This window comes from Acipenser ruthenus, chromosome 6, assembly GCF_902713425.1.
Source record: "Acipenser ruthenus chromosome 6, fAciRut3.2 maternal haplotype, whole genome shotgun sequence".
NCBI lineage: Eukaryota > Metazoa > Chordata > Actinopteri > Acipenseriformes > Acipenseridae > Acipenser > Acipenser ruthenus.
Window position 1 is genome coordinate 80,737,850 of NC_081194.1, and position 21,601 is coordinate 80,759,450.

General features: G+C 40.1%; 1 protein-coding gene across 2 annotated transcripts in view; it reads left to right on the plus strand.

Annotated features, from left to right (window-relative positions):
- LOC117410974 (5'-3' exoribonuclease 2-like) overlaps window positions 1-21,601 on the plus strand; it is a 44,212-nt gene that overhangs the window by 2,550 nt on the left and 20,061 nt on the right. For both annotated transcript variants that reach the window (XM_059025888.1, XM_059025887.1), the window contains exons 2-17: window positions 4,651-4,778; window positions 4,873-4,984; window positions 5,443-5,554; window positions 5,928-5,986; window positions 6,252-6,341; window positions 6,760-6,832; window positions 7,933-7,983; window positions 8,428-8,585; window positions 8,840-8,914; window positions 9,109-9,242; window positions 9,424-9,481; window positions 9,693-9,804; window positions 11,991-12,031; window positions 12,265-12,402; window positions 13,420-13,529; window positions 16,572-16,707. In XM_059025888.1, the coding sequence (XP_058881871.1) occupies window positions 4,651-4,778; window positions 4,873-4,984; window positions 5,443-5,554; window positions 5,928-5,986; window positions 6,252-6,341; window positions 6,760-6,832; window positions 7,933-7,983; window positions 8,428-8,585; window positions 8,840-8,914; window positions 9,109-9,242; window positions 9,424-9,481; window positions 9,693-9,804; window positions 11,991-12,031; window positions 12,265-12,402; window positions 13,420-13,529; window positions 16,572-16,707 (1,587 nt within the window). The remainder of the gene's footprint in view (window positions 1-4,650; window positions 4,779-4,872; window positions 4,985-5,442; window positions 5,555-5,927; window positions 5,987-6,251; window positions 6,342-6,759; window positions 6,833-7,932; window positions 7,984-8,427; window positions 8,586-8,839; window positions 8,915-9,108; window positions 9,243-9,423; window positions 9,482-9,692; window positions 9,805-11,990; window positions 12,032-12,264; window positions 12,403-13,419; window positions 13,530-16,571; window positions 16,708-21,601) is intronic.

Genomic DNA, 21,601 nt, shown 5'->3' on the forward strand with positions numbered 1-21,601 from the left:
TGCTGCTGACATTCTCTGTCTGGTGTGGACTTGCCCATACATTGAGACTGCATGTCTGCATCCACTGAATTGGTTGGAAGTGTAAGACAAAGCTTTGCCAAATTATACAGATGTGGAAATCGATTAGAAACAGTCCCAAAGGGCATCTGGCATACTTAAATAAAGGCAATATATGCAGCATGTTCATTGTCATGTTATTTGTCCCATCCAGGAATTTATTTTATCAGTACCGAGTCAAAACAAAGAAAACGTGCCTATTCAGGTCTAAAATTCTAACTGCGTTTAAAAAGTAAACAGCAGGTTGTTTGAAGCGAGGTAGCTGTGCGTGATCGTACCTGTAGTGCTGATTTTAACTTGGCTACAACCGACACAGGATTACTTTTTTGTCTGCGCTGACTTTCCAGTTTGTTTTCTGAAAGCTGTTTGTTTTACGTTGTTTCAGCAGCCTCTGTAGTAGCCTTTTGTTTAATGTGTGATTCTGACGTTATAGTGATCGATCGTATTTTCTTTGTCACATTACAAGATGTGCAAAACAATTACCTCCATCTGCATGTACAGTTTCTTTGGGAAATGTCTTGACACGATTCTCAGCCGAAATATACTTTGCTTGTTTTGCTTTGTCGTCCATTTTTGGTATTTTACATCTAATGCTGAAAACTAGATTTTAACAACCTAAATCAAAACAATGCAGCACTGACCTATCCCACCTGCTACGCACAGTAAAGCAAGTCACAGAAAAGCCAATACAGGTGCACTGATAGGGTGATTAAAACATTGTTGTCATCTGAACAGTAAACAAGAAAGTTAGCTGCTTTGGAGTATTTTTTTTTTTAAAATTACATTTCTCTTAAGTTTTTGTTTTTGCCGAAGTGAAATGCACACAGGAAGGCAAAGGAATAAAAAAGCCTCTCTACAGAAGAAAGATATGTGGTTTGCTTCACTTGCGTTGTGTAGTAGTTCACAAGGTTTCTTTCCTCCCCTCACCAACAGAAAGTGTCCCGATTTTTCACTGTTGCTATCTGGTCATCCTAAGTGTGTGTGTGTGTGTGTGTGTATGTGTATACAGAGTTTTAGTGGGAGTTATTCTTGGCTCACTGATAGGGCCAAGTCTCAGGCAATAATTGTGCGTGCTGCGCTTATTCTTTAAATAATTTTTATAAAATACGCAATGCAAATATTTTTAAATAGCATGTTTTCACAGATAACCATGAATAAACTAAAATAAAAAAGGATATATAGTGTCTCGCTTTGTTTCAATTTGGCAAATTTGTCAACACTGTTTTAAAGATCGCTCATCTCCAGTACAATTATTCAGAGAAAGTGGATTTGTAACTACATCTACTACAGTGTTTCCCTTGTCTGGTGAAATTGAAAAATATATAGACAGAATTAAATTCTAAATACTGAAATTCAGTGCTTACCTGGCATATTAACACCCCGTCTCTGCTCACGAATATTTGGACAGCTGTCAGATCTTTCACTTTCCCATTGGCTACTCGCTCGGCCTCTGCTTGCTTATGATTGGACTGCTGCATAAAACTTGGCAGATATATGACACTCTTGTTGGTTAAATTTACTGTCAGTACCTGCAACTGAAACAGACACAGTTTATTATTATTATTATTATTATTATTATTATTATTATTATTTATTTCTTAGCAGATGCCCTTATTCAGGGCGACTTACAATTGTTACAAGATATCACATTATTTTTACATACAATTACCCATTTATACAGTGGGGTTTTTACTGGAGCAATCTAGGTAAAGTACCTTGCTCAAGGGTACAGCAGCAGTGTCCCTCTCCTGGGATTGAACCCACGACCCTCCGGTCAAGCGTCCAGAGCCCTAACCACTACTCCACACTGCTGCCCTCCCACCCAGCTAACTTATGATTGGGCTACTGCAGAGAAAATGCAGATATTCAATTGGTTGATTGTATCACAGAGGCCCTTCAGGGAAAAAAAAATGTCAAGTACGTACAAGCACAGCATAAGCGAGCAGCACTGTCAACAGACTCCTGTGACGCTTTTGTTGGAAAATGTGTTTAAAGCTTTATTTATTTTCCCACGCTACGACCCGCCAGAAATGTGTTCACGAGCCATAATTCAAGAACAGCTGCCGCGGGCACGATGGCCTGGCTTCGCAGGCACGAATTTGGCCGTGGGCACTACTTTGAGGACCACTGCACTAGATGCTAGATGCTTGACCTATACGATTCTGACACAGTTTAAAGATACATTTTTGGGGCAAGATTGTGATAATGTTACTCATGATTAGTTAATGTGCTGATTAGTACATTCAAACTAAATTGAATCAACAACATATGGGAATACAACAAAAAATACTCTTTTTGTTAAATGGAACCTCTCTATTGAGCCCTTTGTGATGAAAATGAAGGTATGCAAACACGCTTTCACTGTTTAAATAAGGTTAATATGAAGCCCCGGAGGGGACATGAGACCTATCTCGTGCGCACCACTTACTATCTCGTGGCCATGAGAGACCTATCTTGTGCACACCACTAGCTATCTCGTGCGCACCACTAGCTATCTCGTGCGCACCACTAGCTATCTCGTGCGCACCACTAGCTATCTCGTGGCCATGAGAGGCTTATCTTGTGCACACCACTAGCTATCTTGTGGCCATGAGAGGCTTATCTTGTGCACACCACTAGCTATCTCGTGGCCATGAGAGGCTTATCTTGTGCGCACCACTAGCTATCTCGTGGCCATAAGAGGCCTATCTCGTGCGCACCACTAGCTATCTTGTGGCCATGAGAGGCTTATCTTGTGCGCACCACTAGCTATCTCGTGGCCATGAGAGGCTTATCTTGTGCGCACCACTAGCTATCTTGTGGCCATGAGAGGCTTATCTTGTGCGCACCACTTACTCTCTTGTGGCCATGAGAGGCCTATCTCGTGCGCACCACTAGCTATCTTGTGGCCATGAGAGGCCTATCTCGTGCACACCACTAGCTATCTCGTGCGCACCACTAGCTATCTCGTGCGCACCACTAGCTATCTCGTGGCCATGAGAGGCCTATCTCGTGCACACCACTAGCTATCTCGTGCGCACCACTAGCTATCTCGTGCGCACCACTAGCTATCTCGTGGCCATGAGAGGCCTATCTCGTGCGCACCACTAGCTATCTCGTGCGCACCACTAGCTATCTCGTGCGCACCACTAGCTATCTCGTGGCCATGAGAGGCCTATCTCGTGCGCACCACTAGCTATCTCGTGCGCACCACTAGCTATCTCGTGCGCACCACTAGCTATCTCGTGCGCACCACTAGCTATCTCGTGGCCATGAGAGGCCTATCTCGTGCGCACCACTAGCTATCTCGTGGCCATGAGAGGCCTATCTCGTGCACACCACTAGCTATCTCGTGCGCACCACTAGCTATCTCGTGCGCACCACTAGCTATCTCGTGCGCACCACTAGCTATCTCGTGGCCATGAGAGGCCTATCTCGTGCGCACCACTAGCTATCTCGTGCGCACCACTAGCTATCTCGTGCGCACCACTAGCTATCTCGTGCGCACCACTAGCTATCTCGTGGCCATGAGAGGCTTATCTTGTGCACACCACTAGCTATCTTGTGGCCATGAGAGGCTTATCTTGTGCACACCACTAGCTATCTCGTGGCCATGAGAGGCTTATCTTGTGCGCACCACTAGCTATCTCGTGGCCATAAGAAGCCTATCTCGTGCGCACCACTAGCTATCTTGTGGCCATGAGAGGCTTATCTTGTGCACACCACTAGCTATCTCGTGGCCATGAGAGGCTTATCTTGTGCGCACCACTAGCTATCTTGTGGCCATGAGAGGCCTATCTCGTGCGCACCACTAGCTATCTTGTGGCCATGAGAGGCCTATCTCGTGCACACCACTAGCTATCTCGTGCGCACCACTAGCTATCTTGTGGCCATGAGAGGCCTATCTCGTGCACACCACTAGCTATCTCGTGCGCACCACTAGCTATCTCGTGCGCACCACTAGCTATCTCGTGGCCATGAGAGGCCTATCTCGTGCACACCACTAGCTATCTCGTGCGCACCACTAGCTATCTCGTGCGCACCACTAGCTATCTCGTGCGCACCACTAGCTATCTCGTGGCCACCACTAGCTATCTCGTGGCCATGAGAGGCCTATCTCGTGAGCACCACTAGCTATCTCGTGCGCACCACTAGCTATCTCGTGCGCACCACTAGCTATCTCGTGCGCACCACTAGCTATCTCGTGGCCATGAGAGGCCTATCTCGTGCGCACCACTAGCTATCTCGTGGCCATGAGAGGCCTATCTCGTGCGCACCACTAGCTATCTCGTGCGCACCACTAGCTATCTCGTGCGCACCACTAGCTATCTCGTGCGCACCACTAGCTATCTCGTGCGCACCACTAGCTATCTTGTGGCCATGAGAGGCCTATCTCGTGCGCACCACTAGCTATCTCGTGGCCATGAGAGGCTTATCTCGTGCGCACCACTAGCTATCTCGTGCGCACCACTAGCTATCTCGTGCGCACCACTAGCTATCTTGTGCAGATAGTAAGACATGTGCACAAGATATATATTTTTTTCTCTCGGGTCCCCTCCCGGGCTCCATAAATTAAGTAAGATTGCTTTATCTATGTTTAACATCCCCCTGCAGGCAAAAGAATGTAACGGAATTGGGGTACCTGTTGATACCAGTAAACCTAATCCAAATGAAGTTGAGTTTGACAACTTGTACCTGGATATGAATGGCATCATTCACCCATGTACACACCCAGAAGACAAGTAAATGCTTCCCTTCATTTATACTCGCTTTTTAAATATTCTTACTAATCCCACACCTGTTTTCAGTGAATACTTTCTCCCATTAAACTTGCAGAGCTGCCCCCAAGAATGAGGATGAAATGATGGTGGCGATTTTTGAGTACATTGACCGCTTGTATAACATTGTTCGCCCACGAAAGGTCCTTTACATGGCTATAGACGGAGTTGTAAGTATAAATTAAGTTTTAGTTTGTTTTTCCTAATACTTTGGTATGTAAATCGGTTTTGTAAATGTGGTTTTTCTTTTGATGGGAGTTCACAAACTTTGCTTTGCAGTTCAGTTCTATTGTGTTTCACTTTTTGGCCCTAACACTTTCAACATCACAGGTCAAGAGCCACGTAGGTATTCATGATTCTGGGTTTGAAACCATGTGTCATAACATTTTGTATGTTTACAGCTAACTGTTGGCCAATAACATAAATTATATTTAAATTAAATGCAATTTTATTTTGCAGAATTAATTCTATTGATTCATTAATCTCATGTGTTTGTCAGTTACTTTTTAGGGATAAAGAAATGTGTGTTTATTATGGATGAAATTGAACACAACTAGAGTGCTGGTTTTCATGTTGGCACATCAAGTAAATCGCTCTAGTGAGACAAAGCAAGTCTTTCTTTTTTTAGGCGCCTCGTGCCAAAATGAACCAGCAGAGATCCAGGCGATTTCGAGCTTCTAAAGAAAGTGTGGAGCTAACAGAAGAAAAGTCACGTGTAAGAGAGGAGGTCTTGCAAAGAGGTAGGTGTTTGGTAATCTCTCTGACATGCTGCTCATTCAGAAACATTGTCTTTATAAACTACTGTGGGTCTTGGTAGTTAGACTTCTTGTAGCAACTCTAGCCTGCCCATACAACTTGAATGATGTGTATTGTTATGTGAGGTGTGCGGGGGGGGCGGGGCGGGGGCAGTATTCTGTGTAATGCAGTATGAGAATATTCCTGTCATCATTTTTGCTGCAAGAAAAATGCTAAGGGTTTACTCCAGAAATGTTGAGTGAATTCCTATATTTTACAGTAGGGAAATTCAGCTAGTATTGTGCCATGATCCAGGGGTTGGTATAGAATTGAAATGTTTTTAAACACATTAAACTTCAGCAATGTGTTTATTTGCAGGTGGGTATCTGCCCCCAGACGAAGTAAAAGAAAGATTTGACAGTAACTGTATTACCCCGGTAAGTGTGTTGCCTTTGTATCTACAGTTTGTAAGACCTTGGAGAATATAGCCGTCTTCAGTATGTGATTTGAGTTTGCATGCTCACTTAACAGTGGTACACTAAAATCCGGGGTTTAATTAAAGAATTAAGAAGTTGCAATTTAGCATTCTAAAACTATTACTATACCTTCAGATTGTATAAGCATATGTATACTGAAGTGCATATAAAGTACTTTGGTTGAGCTTAATATTTTGTGTACTAAGAGTGTTCATCTGTAATTAAGGGGACAGAATTTATGGACAACCTTGCAAGGTGTTTGCGTTATTATGTTGCTGAACGACAAAACAATGATCCTGGATGGAAAAACATAACGGTAGGGTTTTTTTTTTGCATATATTAAAAAAAAAAATTGTGTTTCATTGCTTTTATGTACATTGTAAGGTGCTTGAATTAGTCTAATGGGAAACTTGTTTCATAAGCTCTTTGTAGAAATCCATTGTCAAGCTGCATATTTTTTTTTTTTTAGTTGCTATAGTTATTAGAGTATATAGCACAGTATGAAAAGTGAACTTCTGTTCATTGATTTTTGTTAACGTTTCCATTTTTATACTGTAAATCACAAGCGTTTGAGGCATACATGAGACTATATAATAAATGAAAATATGTAATTTCAAACATTTTGCAGTACAAACTAGTGGCAACAAATGGGGATTTTTGTAACGGTGAAACCGATATGAAAAATGGAATTGGGGTTGCATAGAAAGCCGGCTGCATCAGTTTTTTTTTTCCAGGTAATCTTGTCTGATGCCAGTGTACCTGGTGAGGGAGAACACAAGATCATGGATTACATTCGAAGACAACGAGGTACTTCAATATCATACAGTTATCATCCCACAACTAGCAAAAACAGTTCCAGACCATTTGTATCTTTACATGGTGCGTGAAATACTCATGTACTAAATGTTTGGATTCACAAATCTTGTAAAAATGTGGAGAAACAAATCTATCTCATGAGCAGACCAGTATTGTACAGGTTCTGTCATCTTCCTGTGTCAACTTTGCTGAACGGGTAAAATGGACAATCATTAATGGCATTCAAAATGACATTTGTTTTAAAGTTAGGAAGAAAAGCCAGAAGCAAAAACAGAATCTGTCTCCACATAAAGCACACTAGCTGGGCATTTTAAAATAAGGTTGTGTCTCCTGTTCATCCGCTTTTGTTTGCTGCCCTGTTTTGTTGTAACAAGGCAATGCTGTGAGAGGAGCTTGTATAAATTAGCAGATTGGTCACTGGATCACCGTCTCTTGCTTTTATCTCATAAACCATTTCATGTAAAATCCTCAGGCAAAATCTAATATCACCCTTTACTTTGACCCTGCGCTGTCAATTCTTAACACCTGACCTAACTGTGGGGCCGTATTGAGGTCATTTCACTTCTGCCGTATAGACAGGACACATTTTTTGTATACAGCTGTATTATTTAATTTAGTCTTTTAGTTTTTGAAATGCCATGTTTAATTATTAAGTTGATAAAGTGGGGAGAAATGACAGAATTGGCCATTTTTGAAAAATGGAATTTGCTAGTCCTAAAAATGGAAAATCAGTATTCCTAAAGATGGTTACAACTGAAGGCAGTGCAGACACCTGTGTTTTATACAGTAGTATAAAACAATTATATGCAGGCTACCAGTTAAGCATGCTGTCTATATCTATAACAACTGACAGGGCTGCATTTATGATAAGATCTCAGACAGGCTTCATAAAGGTAAATATACGCTTCATAAAAATGTATATATATATATAAATCTTTGGTTATCCAAAGTAATAAATCAAATCTGAACACACCACAAACCTACAGGTAATAGTTAGAACGTTTATGTAAAGGCTGCGTGGTTCAGGCTTGTTTTTATCTTCAGTGAATGCTGTATAGAAGGAGTGCACATGATGTATTTATGTATTGCAGCTCAACCGAACCATGACCCCAATACTCATCACTGTTTATGTGGAGCGGATGGTAAGCATTCCTTGTTTGTTCAAGGGCTGGTTTTATGTTTCAAAATGTAAGCTATTGCATACAATGCAGTTAATGAGCCTGTTATGTTCAGCTATGAAATTGTTTATTTTAACAAACTGAAGTAATACAAGAGCAACCTAGGCAAAGACAGTGCTTCTAAAATACTTACTGTGTTCAGAATTTATAAACAATGCATCTTCATAATGGTGGAAGAAAAAAAGATGTACAAAAGCAGATTGTTTGGAGTTATATTTCAATATCAGTTGTTAAGTTCAGATTCTGCAGTACATCAGTTATTTTAGTGGCCCTAAGCCCTTGCATTTGAATTGCTGACATGTTTCATCAACCAGAGCTGTCTGTGGCACAAGTACAGCCATGTTACAGTAGTGATTGGAACCTCCTGGTGTTCTGCGTTGTAAGAACAGTGTACTTGCTTTGTTGCAGCTGATTTGATTATGCTGGGGTTGGCTACTCATGAGCCCAATTTCACGATCATACGGGAGGAGTTCAAGCCAAACAAGCCGAGACCATGTGGCCTTTGTGGCCAGGTTGGTCATGAAATTAAAGATTGCCAGGGTGTTGCAAGGGAGAAGCAAGGAGAGGCAAGTCATTATTAAATTTTACATATTTTTTGTGAAATGTTTTGGTTTACCCCCCTCCCTCTCTGCAGATGGTCTTGCTCAATTCATGCAGCTCTACAAATATATTCACGGTTCTTGTTTTACTGCCGTTTTTTTTTCCATGAATTTGTTGCAGTAATTTCAAAAGTTCGTCATTTTAAAAGTACACACATAGATAAAGAATGCATCTTTTAAAAAGCACTGGAAATGTAATGAATTGTATTTTCTTTTGACAGCACGATCAGTTTGCTGACGGTGTTCCGTCTTCAGAACAGGAGTTCATTTTCATCCGAATTGCTGTTTTGCGAGAGGTATGTTGAGTGTGTTTTCAGGGAAGTCCAGGGAAACGCAATTACATGCATGCAGCGTGTATACTTTGGTCTTATTTCAATCCTCCATAAATAAAACATGGTGGGTGTATTTGCTTCTACTATACGAGTAGAATCTAGTATGTTTATAAAGACATTTTAAATTTAGTTTTTGACTCAATTTTCTGTTTTTGCAGTATTTGGAGAGAGAGTTGACCATGGCCAGCTTGCCTTTCCCTTTTGACATTGAAAGGAGTGTTGATGACTGGGTGTTCATGTGCTTCTTTGTCGGAAATGACTTCTTACCACATTTGCCTTCCTTAGAAATTAGGTAAGTTGAACTGTACCTTACAGTTAACAGCTATCCAAATGAAAACTTGCTTGGTGTGTAGCATCAACAGTAAGTCTCTCTCTCTCTCTCTCTCTCTCTCTCTCTCTTCCCCCCCCCCCCCCCCCCCCCAGCTTTAATAGGTCTTTTTAAATGGTTAACCGGTGTATGTGTTTATTTACAGGGAGGGTGCAATTGATCGTCTGGTTGGCATTTATAAAGATGTGGTACACAAAACTGAGGTAAGCTTTTGCATGAGAAATATTTAGCTTTGTTGACCACAAACAACAACAAAAAAAAACAGTTTGGGTGCCTTGCCAATGGTACTTTTTGATCAGTTCATCCTTGTTTTAGAATGTAATGGAATTTAAAAACTGTCAGGAAGGGTTAAAAACAAGGTTCCTAATGTTCCCTACAAGGATGTTAACAGCAGTGCCAATCTTTCTCTTCCAGGGCTATCTGACAGAAAATGGCTTTGTTAACTTGGAACGTGTGGAGCTGATAATGCAAGCTGTGGGAGTTGCAGAGGATAACATTTTTAAAAAACGGAAAGAGGATGATGCAAGTTTGTTTGTTTTTATATTTATTTATTTATTTAGTCAGTCTTTGGCATTTTTAGGGAATCCTTGGAACCAATGTATTTGGATTGAATAAACTTGTGTAGTAGCAAATGTTCCGTAAGCTTCTGATATTTTTTATATCTGCACTGTACAATAGATGCTTCAATGTTGGCTAGAAATTGGGGCGCACATGCAGCTCTGCAGCTTAACCTTTTGTGAGCACATGTAATTTGAAGACATTTGTTTCAAGCTGAAGTTTGCTTTTTTGCAAATTGTATGAAATTATTTATGTATCGCTTCTATTTAATAATGCAAACCTGGGAGAATCCAAAAAAATTGCTATTCTACATACTGGGTCTGGGGAACAGGCAGAACTTGGGAACTTGCTGGCAGCACTGCTGCCTGAAGTCTTACATGCACTACCGTCGGGTTTTAATAGTCTAAACTGGCTTTTCTAGTATAAAGTCAATTTCCCCACATACATATTTTATAGAATCATATTTTGAAAAAGCAGCTAGAATTTGGAGTAAGCATGTTTTACATGATCAATAATGAATCTACATTTCTCTTTAGGCAATATACAGTTTTTAATGAAGGCTGTTTTATCAGTAAAGAGCATCTTGCCCCACCATAATAGATCATTTTTATACTGCACTAACAAATCTGTTTGGAGCAATGCAAATGACTTCTATCTATTAAGTATTAGACATCACCAAAGGTGTCTCTAGCGTGTCATTAAAGGTGACGTTCCTATTTGAACATATTGCCCCGTGGTAATTTCACAAAAAATTGATAAAGTGTACGCACATATCTTAAAATAAAGAATGGTTTGGGGCAATGCATTTTACACACCTGTATTAAATTATAAAAACATGCCAGCCGCAGCCCTGTGTAGTAGTGTTCTGTGATGCCTCATTTAGGGAGTATCGATACGATACCATGCAGAGTATCATGATATTCCATACTATGGCGATACTTTGGATCTTATGTCCATTACATGTTAAATGGCTGCCAAATTCCTTATGTGCAAAGTGCAGAAGAGGCTAATACACAGTTGTTAATGCTACAGCATGGTAGAATGCTTGCTCTTAAAAAGGCATAATATTGCAGTAGTGATATCAAAATGGCATATTATATATTTCAGGAAAAAGGCATTTGCGAATCATCCGTGCATGTGTGTAAACGGGATGTTCTTAAAATATTAGTGCAATCCTTAACCCAGTTAAATAATGACACATTGTAATTGATATGAGAAATTCATGCGATACATTTTTTCATTGTTTTATTTTCTCTTTTATTAAAAAAAGTAAACCCGTAATGACTAAAAGCCTTGATTCAAACACACTGCTAGTTAATTTTTCAATCTGGGAAAGCCAGACCAAGACAAAACTGCCCGGACTGGTCATTAAAACAATGCGAAACATCTTTAAAGCTATACCACACAAATACTCCATCACCTATTATTATTATTATTATTATTATTATTATTATTATTATTATTATTATTATTAATAATAATAATAATAATAATAATAATAATAATAATAATAATAATAATAATAATAATAATAATAATAATAATAATAATAATGTTCATATTTTTTAATCTATTAAAATGCTCATGGACAAAGACAAATCTGCCCCAGCAGGGCTCTAAATCAGTGAGAAATGTCTTACAAACTATACCACACAATTAAAGTATGACAACTCAACAAACTTTAGCTGCTTTTTCAAACACATGATTCTATAATATGTGGGAAAATAAATTTATACTAGAAAAGCCAGTTTTAAAACCCGACAGTAATGAATTTGAGGCTTTAGGAAGCAGTGCTGTCAGCAAGAGTTCTGACTTTTCCCCAGAATCAGCTCGTATCAGCAGAATGGCGGAATTTCGAGTTTTCAAAATCAAACTTTCAAGTTTTAATTTCTCGCATGGCCCTAGGGCTCTTGTGTAGTTAAAAAAACTAGTGTACTACTAGAAAAGTTTGCCAAGCTTTTGTGAATACTATAATTATACAGCTAGAAAACCAGGTTATTATTATTTCTAAACCATTAAGCATAATCTGTTACACGTCCATGTTTATGTTACTAGGTATAGGTCATGGTGTAATTTTCCATGATTCAAGTGGCTCTAATTTGACAGGGTGCTGTGTTTATTTGCAACCCTTTTTCCTCCTACCTTTTTAGGAAGGCTTCAAAAGGAGAATGAAAGAAAAGAAGAAACGAATGAAAGTAAGTTGGAAGCTTATTTTGTATTTGCAGCTTTCTTAATGTTTCAACATTAAAAATAAAAGAAACAGTCTCCTTTTAAAGCAACTAACCTCAGACAACTTTTCAGTTGCAATATTAGGATATGATTCATCTTTTCAAAATAGTATTATACATGACCTGCTTAATTTGAATTGTGTGCCCTGATGCAAATCAATTACACTGACTACAACACCCTTTCGCTCTCCTCCTTGCAGGCAGACAAACCAGCATTTTTGCCTTCAGGACAGTTTGCACCACAGGCACTAGGTAGGAGAGGTGGTCCACAGCCTGTTGATAACCCAAGACATGCAGCATTTAATATGAGAATGCGTGGACGAGATCAGCACAATATGGTAAGATTGGGCTCCATGATGCCAACATGTGCCAAGAATCTTGTCAAATAAAAGGATATTTTGAAACTTGATACTTGGAACATTTAATGTATTGCCAATCCCACTTATTTAATTTTACTAACCATCAGTAAAGCAAAAACGTTTTGGTTGCACCGGATGTCGTAAGTGTAGCTTTTGCATCTCTGTGAATTGGTTTGGGACTGGTTTATTTGTTAATGTGGTATTGGTCACTTATCACCAGTAGCTGAAGCCAGCATCCTTTTCAGTTTTAGATTTTGCGGTGAAATGAACCAAAGTGTACTTTTACTGAAAGTACTGCATTCATCTTCTGTTTTAGAATTCTGCCTCTTTGAAAGCCATGATGAAGAATGGACAGCAGCCATGTTTTTCTTCATTTCTTTATTTTTAGTCTGTACTATGCGTAATACTAGTCTACATTTTAAACTTGCCCAGGCTTATTGGTTTGTTCTCACGTCTGATGGAATACTGGCTTCAGGTTAATGTTGACACATTATCAAACCATTTTTTTTTGGGGGGGGGGGGGGGGGGGTACTTAAATGGTGCAAAAAAACAAAACTATTTTATTCAGTAACTAGCTGATGGATTGTTTTGGAGCCATTCTTGGTATATAAAATGAACAGATACCCAATGTCATACAGACGGCATGTACCCTACAAGCAATGTATCAATCATTTTGTATTGTATATATTTATACGATTATTTGATATTTAATACAGAGGTTGGACAAACAAAGCACGTTTTTGATTACAGGCAATTTGTAAACATGTGGACTTTTTTTTTTTTTTTTAATTGAAAAGCAAGCTGGAGTGTTGGCATAGGTCAAACACACACACTTGGACGGTGTGTTTTGCCAATCCAAGTACAGTATGTCCTTATTAGCAATGAACTGTGACTGTTAAGCTTGGTGGATACTTTTACTTGTAGCTGTATAATCTAGTAATACGAGGATGTATAGAATGTGTTAAACTGGACTGCCGTTTTTAACAACCTTCCTAGACTTCCTCAGGATCCCGGGGCGTCTCCGATGGCGGTCCCTCTCCCTCGGGAGGTGTGAAGAGGAAGGCGCAGGACAGTGACAGTGAACCTGAACCGGAGGATAACATCAGGTACAGTCACGTTGTTTGACAGCAGTTTGTTAAATTGCTGGTGGGGGATGCATTTTAATTTAATGGCATTTAAGTTGCTGCAGCAAGTACCTTCAGATGTTTTCCTGTGATCCTTTTATATCTGCAAGTAATTAATGTGGAAACACAGAGCGTTCTGCAAATTCCTGTGAGATGTGCAAGCCAAAGCTGTTCAATCCAAGGAGCTGAATTAGTATTCATGCAGGTTTTCTTCTTGCAAGTCACTTTTCCCTTTGCGACCAAGTAGTAGATTGGTTACAGTCAGTGTTCATCCTGGATTATGTGAGCTGAATGTTGCAGTACTGCTGGAGCTTTAAAAAAAACATTCATCAGACAACAGCTCCATATATGTGAGCTGATAAATGGAAGTGGGTGCTGTATAATGCTTTAGCTCTCTTGTTGGACATGCATTTTATTGCAATTAAAATTCTTAGCCATGGAACCTTGTATTTTAAATATGTAAAAGATGGTGCTAGATATTAAATACCTTTTTGTTTCTGCATCTTTTTTGTAGACCAAATACATTATGCACTGTTGGACGTGTGTGTATCTGTGTGTTTGTTTTTGTAAGGGTCTTCATTCAAAATGTGCCACACATTTAATATGCTCCTCTTCTAGACCTTTCTGAATCGCTTTCGAGCAGAATCCAATAAGCTTTATGCCCTTACAAAGTGAAGTTTGGTGTACGATTTCTTGTGAAATATAAATTGGCTTACTGTTGTCAAACTGTAATTGCTGTTGGATGGGATTGCCATGAATTCTTTCTTTTAACATAATCCATTAAATTAATCAGTAACCAGTGAACGGTAGTTCCCAGGGGGGAAGGCGCACAGTTGGCCGAGTGCCGCCCGGGGGAGGGGAGGGGGAGGGGGAGGGAGGGGGAGGAGGGAGGAGGGAGGAGGGAGGGAGGGGGAGGGGGGAGGGGGAGGAGGGAGGAGGGAGGAGGGAGGGGGAGGGGGGAGGAGGGGGAGGGGGGGGGAGGGGGAGGGGGGGAGGGGGGGGGGAGGGGGGGGAGGGGGGGAGGGGGGGAGGGGGAGGGGGGAGGGGGGAGGGGGAGGAGGGGGGGGGGGAGGGGGAGGGGGGAGGGGGCGGAGGGGGAGGGGGGGGGAGGGGGGAGGGGAGGGGGGAGGGGGAGGGAGGGGGGGGGGAGGGAGGGGGAGAGGGGGAGGGGGGAGGGGAGGGGGGGGGGGAGGGAGGGGGAGAGAGAGGGAGGGGGAGAGGGGGAGGGGGGAGGGGAGGGGGGAGGGGAGGGGGGGGGGAGGGAGGGAGGGGGGGAGGGGGGAGGGGGAGGGGGGAGGGAGGGGGAGGAGAGGGGGAGAGGGGGAGGAGGGAGGGGGAGGGAGGGGGAGGGAGGGAGGGGGGGGAGGGAGAGGGAGGAGGGAGAGGGAGGGAGGGGGAGGGGGAGGGGGGGAGGGGGTGCTTAGGTTGGCCAGGGTGTCCTCAGTTCACCGCTTACCAGTGACCCCTGTAGACTGGCTGGCGGGCCTGCCTGTAGGTTGCCCAGAGCTGCATGGTTCTCCGATGCTGTAGCTCTGAGGTGACCGCATGACAGGCCTGCAGAGTGATAAGAAGCAGACGGCTGACGGCACACGTTTCGGAGGAAGCGTGTGTCCGTCTTCATCTCTCCCGAGTCAGCGCGGGGGTGGCAGCGGTGGGCCGGGTTGAAATAAACAATAATTGGGCTTACCAAATTGTGGCGAAAATAAAGAAAAATAATTGGCAATTGCAAATTATTATTATTTTTTTAAAAATCAGTAACCACTTTGCATGATAATTCAGTTAAAGCAGTATGAACCTTTGACTGCGCCAAACTTAACTGTTCATTTTCGGTTTTATCACTAAAGAAGTTAACGCTTCTAAGGCTATGCTTTATAGCCAGCATTACTGCCTTTTTGTTTTTCAGTTTGTTTTTGTGAACCTCATTCAGGCAAAGTGGATGTTGCACCATTATGTTGTGGTACTGCATTATTCCAACATGACTTTCTGTTTGGTGAAAGGAACCAGGTGGCACTACTTTCAGGAACAAACATCTGTTTCTGTAGCGCTTGTTGGATTCTTCTCAGATTTATAGGAATGTACGGATCGTATAATTTTGAAATTGTTCATACCGATTATAATGTTAACTGATGTTACTGCTGTTCAGCAGATATTGTAAACATCTTTAATTTTCTTATAAATCAGTTTTGTTTAGACAGTGGTTCTCAATTTATTTATTTTTTTTCACAGACCACATGAATTTGTTTTTGACCTCAGCAGACCACACAATTAACAGTATAGCTGACTGAAAAATAAGCGCATTAAAAAATCACTATAATACTAAGAATAACTGTAGACTTGCCTTTCTTTGTTTTAATGCAATGGATGGGCCTGTTTCTGTGAGCAAAGTTATTTTAAAATTGGAGTTTTAAAAAATGGTTCTAGTTTACTTTTCTTTAACACGAATTTACCGAGGGGAAAAATAAAACGGACTGTTGTATTTAAATTGATAATTACAGCAGAAATTGATTTATAATCTGAAGTTACAATGCATCCATGAGTTCCTCTAACCTTGTTTGAGGAACCATTTTTTTTCTTCATAGTGGAAGGATATATAATAATATTGTTTGATTTTTGATAATGCAACACAACGCACTCCCTGTCGTGTATTATCCCTTACTTTACAAGCTGCTGTGTTGAGTGCACGTGAGCGCAGTACATGAAAACTCCCTAGTGAAGATTCATTTTAGACATGCCAACTATATATGACTGAACATGGTTTTTTTTTTTTTTTTTTTTAAACTTGGAGGTATTCTACATGTATACATTTTCTTCCTGCTTCTGTAGCTGAGTTTTTAAAGTCTCAGATTTTGGGTTTCATAAACTATGCTGCTGCTTCCTTTCCATAATTATGTAACCTTTCCTTGGACTACCTGAAGGGAGCCAGTGGACCACCAGTGGTCCGCGGACCACAGATTGAGAACCACTGGTTTAGACCGTATGATTACACTGTGGATGTTTTTTCTCCCTCATTTCTCTTTGTAATAGATTGTGGGAGGAAGGTTGGAAGCAGCGTTACTATAAAAACAAGTTCGATGTGGACGCATCGGACGAGAAATTCCGTCGCAAAGTGGTAAAGTCCTACGTTGAAGGTCTTTGCTGGGTCCTTAGATATTACTACCAGGTAATTTTTGTATTGCTGAGATTGACTGTGGGGGAAATGCAGTAGTAGCTTTATCTTATTTCTTGTCTCTTTTTTATAAAAGACAAGTACAGTCGATTCTTGTTAATCTGAATTTCAAGGGACCAGCAAAAAGTATGATCAGCAGTCTAAGCTAAATGTATGCACTGTCAGTTTTTATTGAAGTTACAGAGCAATGAAAAATATTATAAGGGATGTGCAATTCTTATCGCCCGACGCCCGGGAAAACAAGTTTTTCCGTGATACTTTGCCCGTCGGACAAGTAGTTTTTATTTATGTATTTTTGCTATGTTCGCTGTGTTGCTAGAAAGTCACGCAAGTTTCTGAAAACTGAATTGCGGAAGTTGAGAGTGAGCGCCTCTGTCAAGGCACAGGCTCATCTTTTAAACTGAAGATATTATTATTATTACGTTTTTTGTAAATGAGCAAATAAGTGATGTTGCTTTCTTAATGCATGAACCTGACATTTAAATGCAGAAACTCTAGTAAAGTTACAACCAAAAAAAATGCCATAGTCACTGATATTGGCGGATTAGAAAAAATAGTGTTGTGTAATTTTATAACACTTCGTGGTCAAGTGTACTTGTTGGGATGTTTTAACAAAACAAAAAAAACCCGTAAAGTTTACTGTTTGAGTTCAGTGTTGCTAACCTAGTTTGCTATTTACCATATTTACATTTTTTTTTTTACTAATTTAAACAGGAGGCTATATTAGTTATTTACTGGACTTGGATTTTGTGAAACTTATTACAACATGAAAATTGACATTAGAGATTATCTGTACAATATTTTTTTTAAAAACAGACAATCTCATGGCAATGTGTGTGTGTGAATGAATGAATGAATGAATGAATGAATTAATTAATTTAATTAATGTATTTATTTTTCAGTGAGAGTAGTGCAGTGAAAGAATGTTGCCATCCCCCCAAAAAAACAAATCAGTGTGTGAAAACCAGGAACCATGTTAGATGAGGAAAAATGGCTGTAAAATGCTGTACACACAAAAAAATAAATAATAGAAATAAAGAAAAGAAAAAAACATATATTTTGTCTTTCCACAGTTTGATGGTGTCTTCTGTAAACCATTGCGTGCATTTTGGTAGAAAAACAGTAAAAAAAATGCAGAGAAACTTGACAGGTTATACACAAGTTCTTTAAAAATCTGAAAACGTCAAGAAAAATCCACAAAGCAGCAGTAATATATGGCAATGATTTCATATCTGTGATGCAACAAACTAAAACATGTACACCAGGAATTGGATTCAGCTTATAGAGAAAGAGGGAAAAAAAACAGGTAGAAGCATTTTTATATTTGAAATACTCCAAAGTATTGCTTATTATAGTTGTACTCTTGGTATGTTACTTAGATTTACTAGAAAATGTATTCCAAACTGCACTGAAAGGAACATTTCATTAAAGTATGTTACACATTTGTTGAGGTGAGGTCAGGTCACAGAACCTTTTGTGTATCTTGAAGAATTTAGTGAACCCGTCAAGCTACAAGGCTAGATCCACCACCCCTATTAATCACTAATTGATTTGATTGTGTTCACTGTTAAATAAAACCAGAATCCTACAAGTTATATTCAACGTTTATGTGTGTTTCGTGCGACAGGGAAGGGGCAAGTTGATTTTACTAGCATTTTGTCCCTTGGATAACAAGCTGTTTTCAAAAATTGCACACCCCTGTTATAAGTAGGGCTTATAACTTCATCTCAGTTAATCTGAATCGCATATTTAATTGAAACAATTACTGCATCCATCTCATTTGTTTGTTTTATTACTGATGCTGCTATTATTAATAATAATAATAATAATAATAATAATGAAAAATTGGGCGTGCAAAATTATTCAGCCCCTTTACTTTCAGTGCAGCAAACTCTCTCCAGAAGTTCAGTGAGGATCTCTGAATGATCCAATGTTGACCTAAATGACTAATGATAATAAATAGAATCCACCTGTGTGTAATCAAGTCTCCGTATAAATGCACCTGCACTGTGATAGTCTCAGAGGTCCGTTTAAAGCGCAGAGAGCATCATGAAGAACAAGGAACACACCAGGCAGGTCTGAGATACTGTTGTGGAGAAGTTTAAAGCCGGATTTGGATACAAAAAGATTTCCCAAGCTTTAAACATCCCAAGGAGCACTGTGCAAGCGATAATATTGAAATGGAAGGAGTATCAGACCACTGCAAATCTACCAAGACCTGGCCGTCCCTCTAAACTTTCAGCTCATACAAGGAGAAGACTGATCAGAGATGCAGCCAAGAGGCCCATGATCACTCTGGATGAACTGTGATCTGTGGAAAGAACTGAAAACTGCTGTTCACAAATGCTCTCCATCCAACCTCACTGAGCTCGAGCTGTTTTGCAAGGAGGAATGGGCAAAAATTTCAGTCTCTCGATGTGCAAAACTGATAGAGACATACCCCAAGCGACTTACAGCTGTAATCGCAGCAAAAGGTGGCGCTACAAAGTATTAACTTAAGGGGGCTGAATAATTTTGCACGCCCAATTTTTCAGTTTTTTATTTGTTAAAAAAGTTTGAAATATCCAATAAATTTCGTTCCACTTCATGATTGTGTCCCACTTGTTGTTGATTCTTCACAAAAAATTACAGTTTCATATCTTTATGTTTGAAGCCTCAAATGTGGCAAAAGGTCGCAAAGTTCAAGGGGGCCGAATACTTTCGCAAGGCACTGTATGCTTCATAATTGTAAATAATATAGTTTTTAAAATAAATGTGGTTATTGAAATAAAACAATGTTAACGGGTCTGCAGTCGGTAACGATCCAACAGCACTGGTTATAGTATCGTACTTGGCTTGATTCATGGGTTTGCAACGATCCTGAATTTCTAAGAGAGTACTCTTTCGGAACTGACAACACTCTTTCAGTCCTGGCATGCACTAAAATGGTGGGATTTAACGTGTGTTAATAAAATGAATCTCCCAAAAAGTGTATGCGTTAATTGCATTTAACTGCGATTTAATTGACAGCCCGAATTAGAAGTACTGTCCATTTTTTAAAGTGAACTTTTAAAATCTACATTGCAAATTAACGGCACGTGAAACGTGTGTGTCCCGTTCTGGTCACTGGCATTTTTAAAAATTCAATGCGTCCTCAACATCAGATATTGACCAAATCGGACATGCTTACTGCTTGCACCCACAGCTGCTCATAGGCCTGGATTCCTGTACCCCAATTTCAGAATGGTTGGCAAACTGTTTGTGGTAATGTCGAAATCTGCAGCAACATCTTTTTTTCTTGTACTGTGGTGCATTATCCACCGCTTTCAACACCTCCACTTTTGACTGCAAGAATAGTGCATGTTTCTGTGCTTCTTTATGGGAAGGCGTTGAAATACATCATAGGTTCAATAGTCCCAAAGCAGCACTAAATACAGTACATTTCTTCCCTGAAGGGGGGCTCCAAAATAATTCTCACTAGCAGGAAATCCATATACATAAATGACTACTTATAAGTGACTACGTTTGGTAGGGAATATCTCAAATTCGTAGTATCGGGGAATTCTTGTAATCAGTTTGTTTTAATGAGAATTGACTGTCCCTATTTTTTGTATCGAGTAATTCAGTTTGTGTTCTTACTCTGCCTTGGGGCAGGGTTGGATGGGATTTTAAATGGTATCTTCTGTCTGCTAAAGGAACATTGTTTGTGTAGTCAAAAGCAACATTTAAGTAATCTCTCTGAATTAAATGTGTTAATTGAGATGTTAACAGTAATATGAGATTAACCAAAACATATTGTGAAACTGATTATTAACCAGCGTCATGCTCTAAGAGCAAAGCATGCTAAATTCTCCGCACCAGGGGAATAAAGTTAATCCATTGCATTAGTTGGGGAAATGTTCATTCTGAACACAAGGCTGCGACACAGTCCTGTGTTTACCATTCACATGTTAAGTATGCAAATATTGTTCTGCTGCAAAAATTGCTTATTTAGGCCAGTGTTTTTTATATTCCAGGTTTCAACTTAGAGACCAATGTTGTACATAAACTTCTGTAGAATACTTTAAAATGGATTGTGTGTGTGTGTGTGTGTTTGTGTCTATATAGATAGATAGATAGATAGATGTAGATATACAGTACCAGTCAAAAGTTTGAGTACACTTGCTGGAAACTAGGATTTTTTCATAATTGACAATGATTTATGTCGTATATGTTTCTGTAAATACTTGAAAATGAAAACACATGTTACAATATACAAAACATAAGGAGTATCAAAGCAATGTTCAAGAAAATTGAAAATTGTCTCTAAATCTTGGATTCTTCAAAATAGCCACCCTTTACCTTAATAACAGCCGCACAAACACGAGGCATTCGGTTAACAAGTTTCAGTAGGAAATCATCCGACATGTCTTCCCAGCTCTTCTGCAGCAATTCCCAGAGATGTAGGGCACTTGTGGGTAGCTTTGCTTTGACTCTTCTGTCCAGTTCGTCCCATACAAGTTCTATGGGATTGAGGTCTGGAGACTGGGCAGGCCAGGTCATTAGATTGAGTTGTCCTTCACTTTCCTTATTCGCCATATAGTTCTTGCACAACTTTGAGGTGTGTTTCGGGTCATTATCTTGCTGAAGAATCAAGAACTGCCCAACTATCTGTAATCCTGATGGAATGGCATGCCTCTGAAGTATGCTATGATAGCCATGCTGGTTGAGCTTGCCATGGACTTAAAGATCACCAACTCTGTCACCAGCAAAACAACCCCAGACCACGTCACTGCCTCCTCCATGCTTGACAGTGGGAACCACACATGCAGAACTCATGTGCTCACCCTCTCTGCGTCTTACAAATACTCGGCGGTTGGACCCAAATATTTCAAATTTTGACTCATCGGTCCATAAGACCGACTTCCAC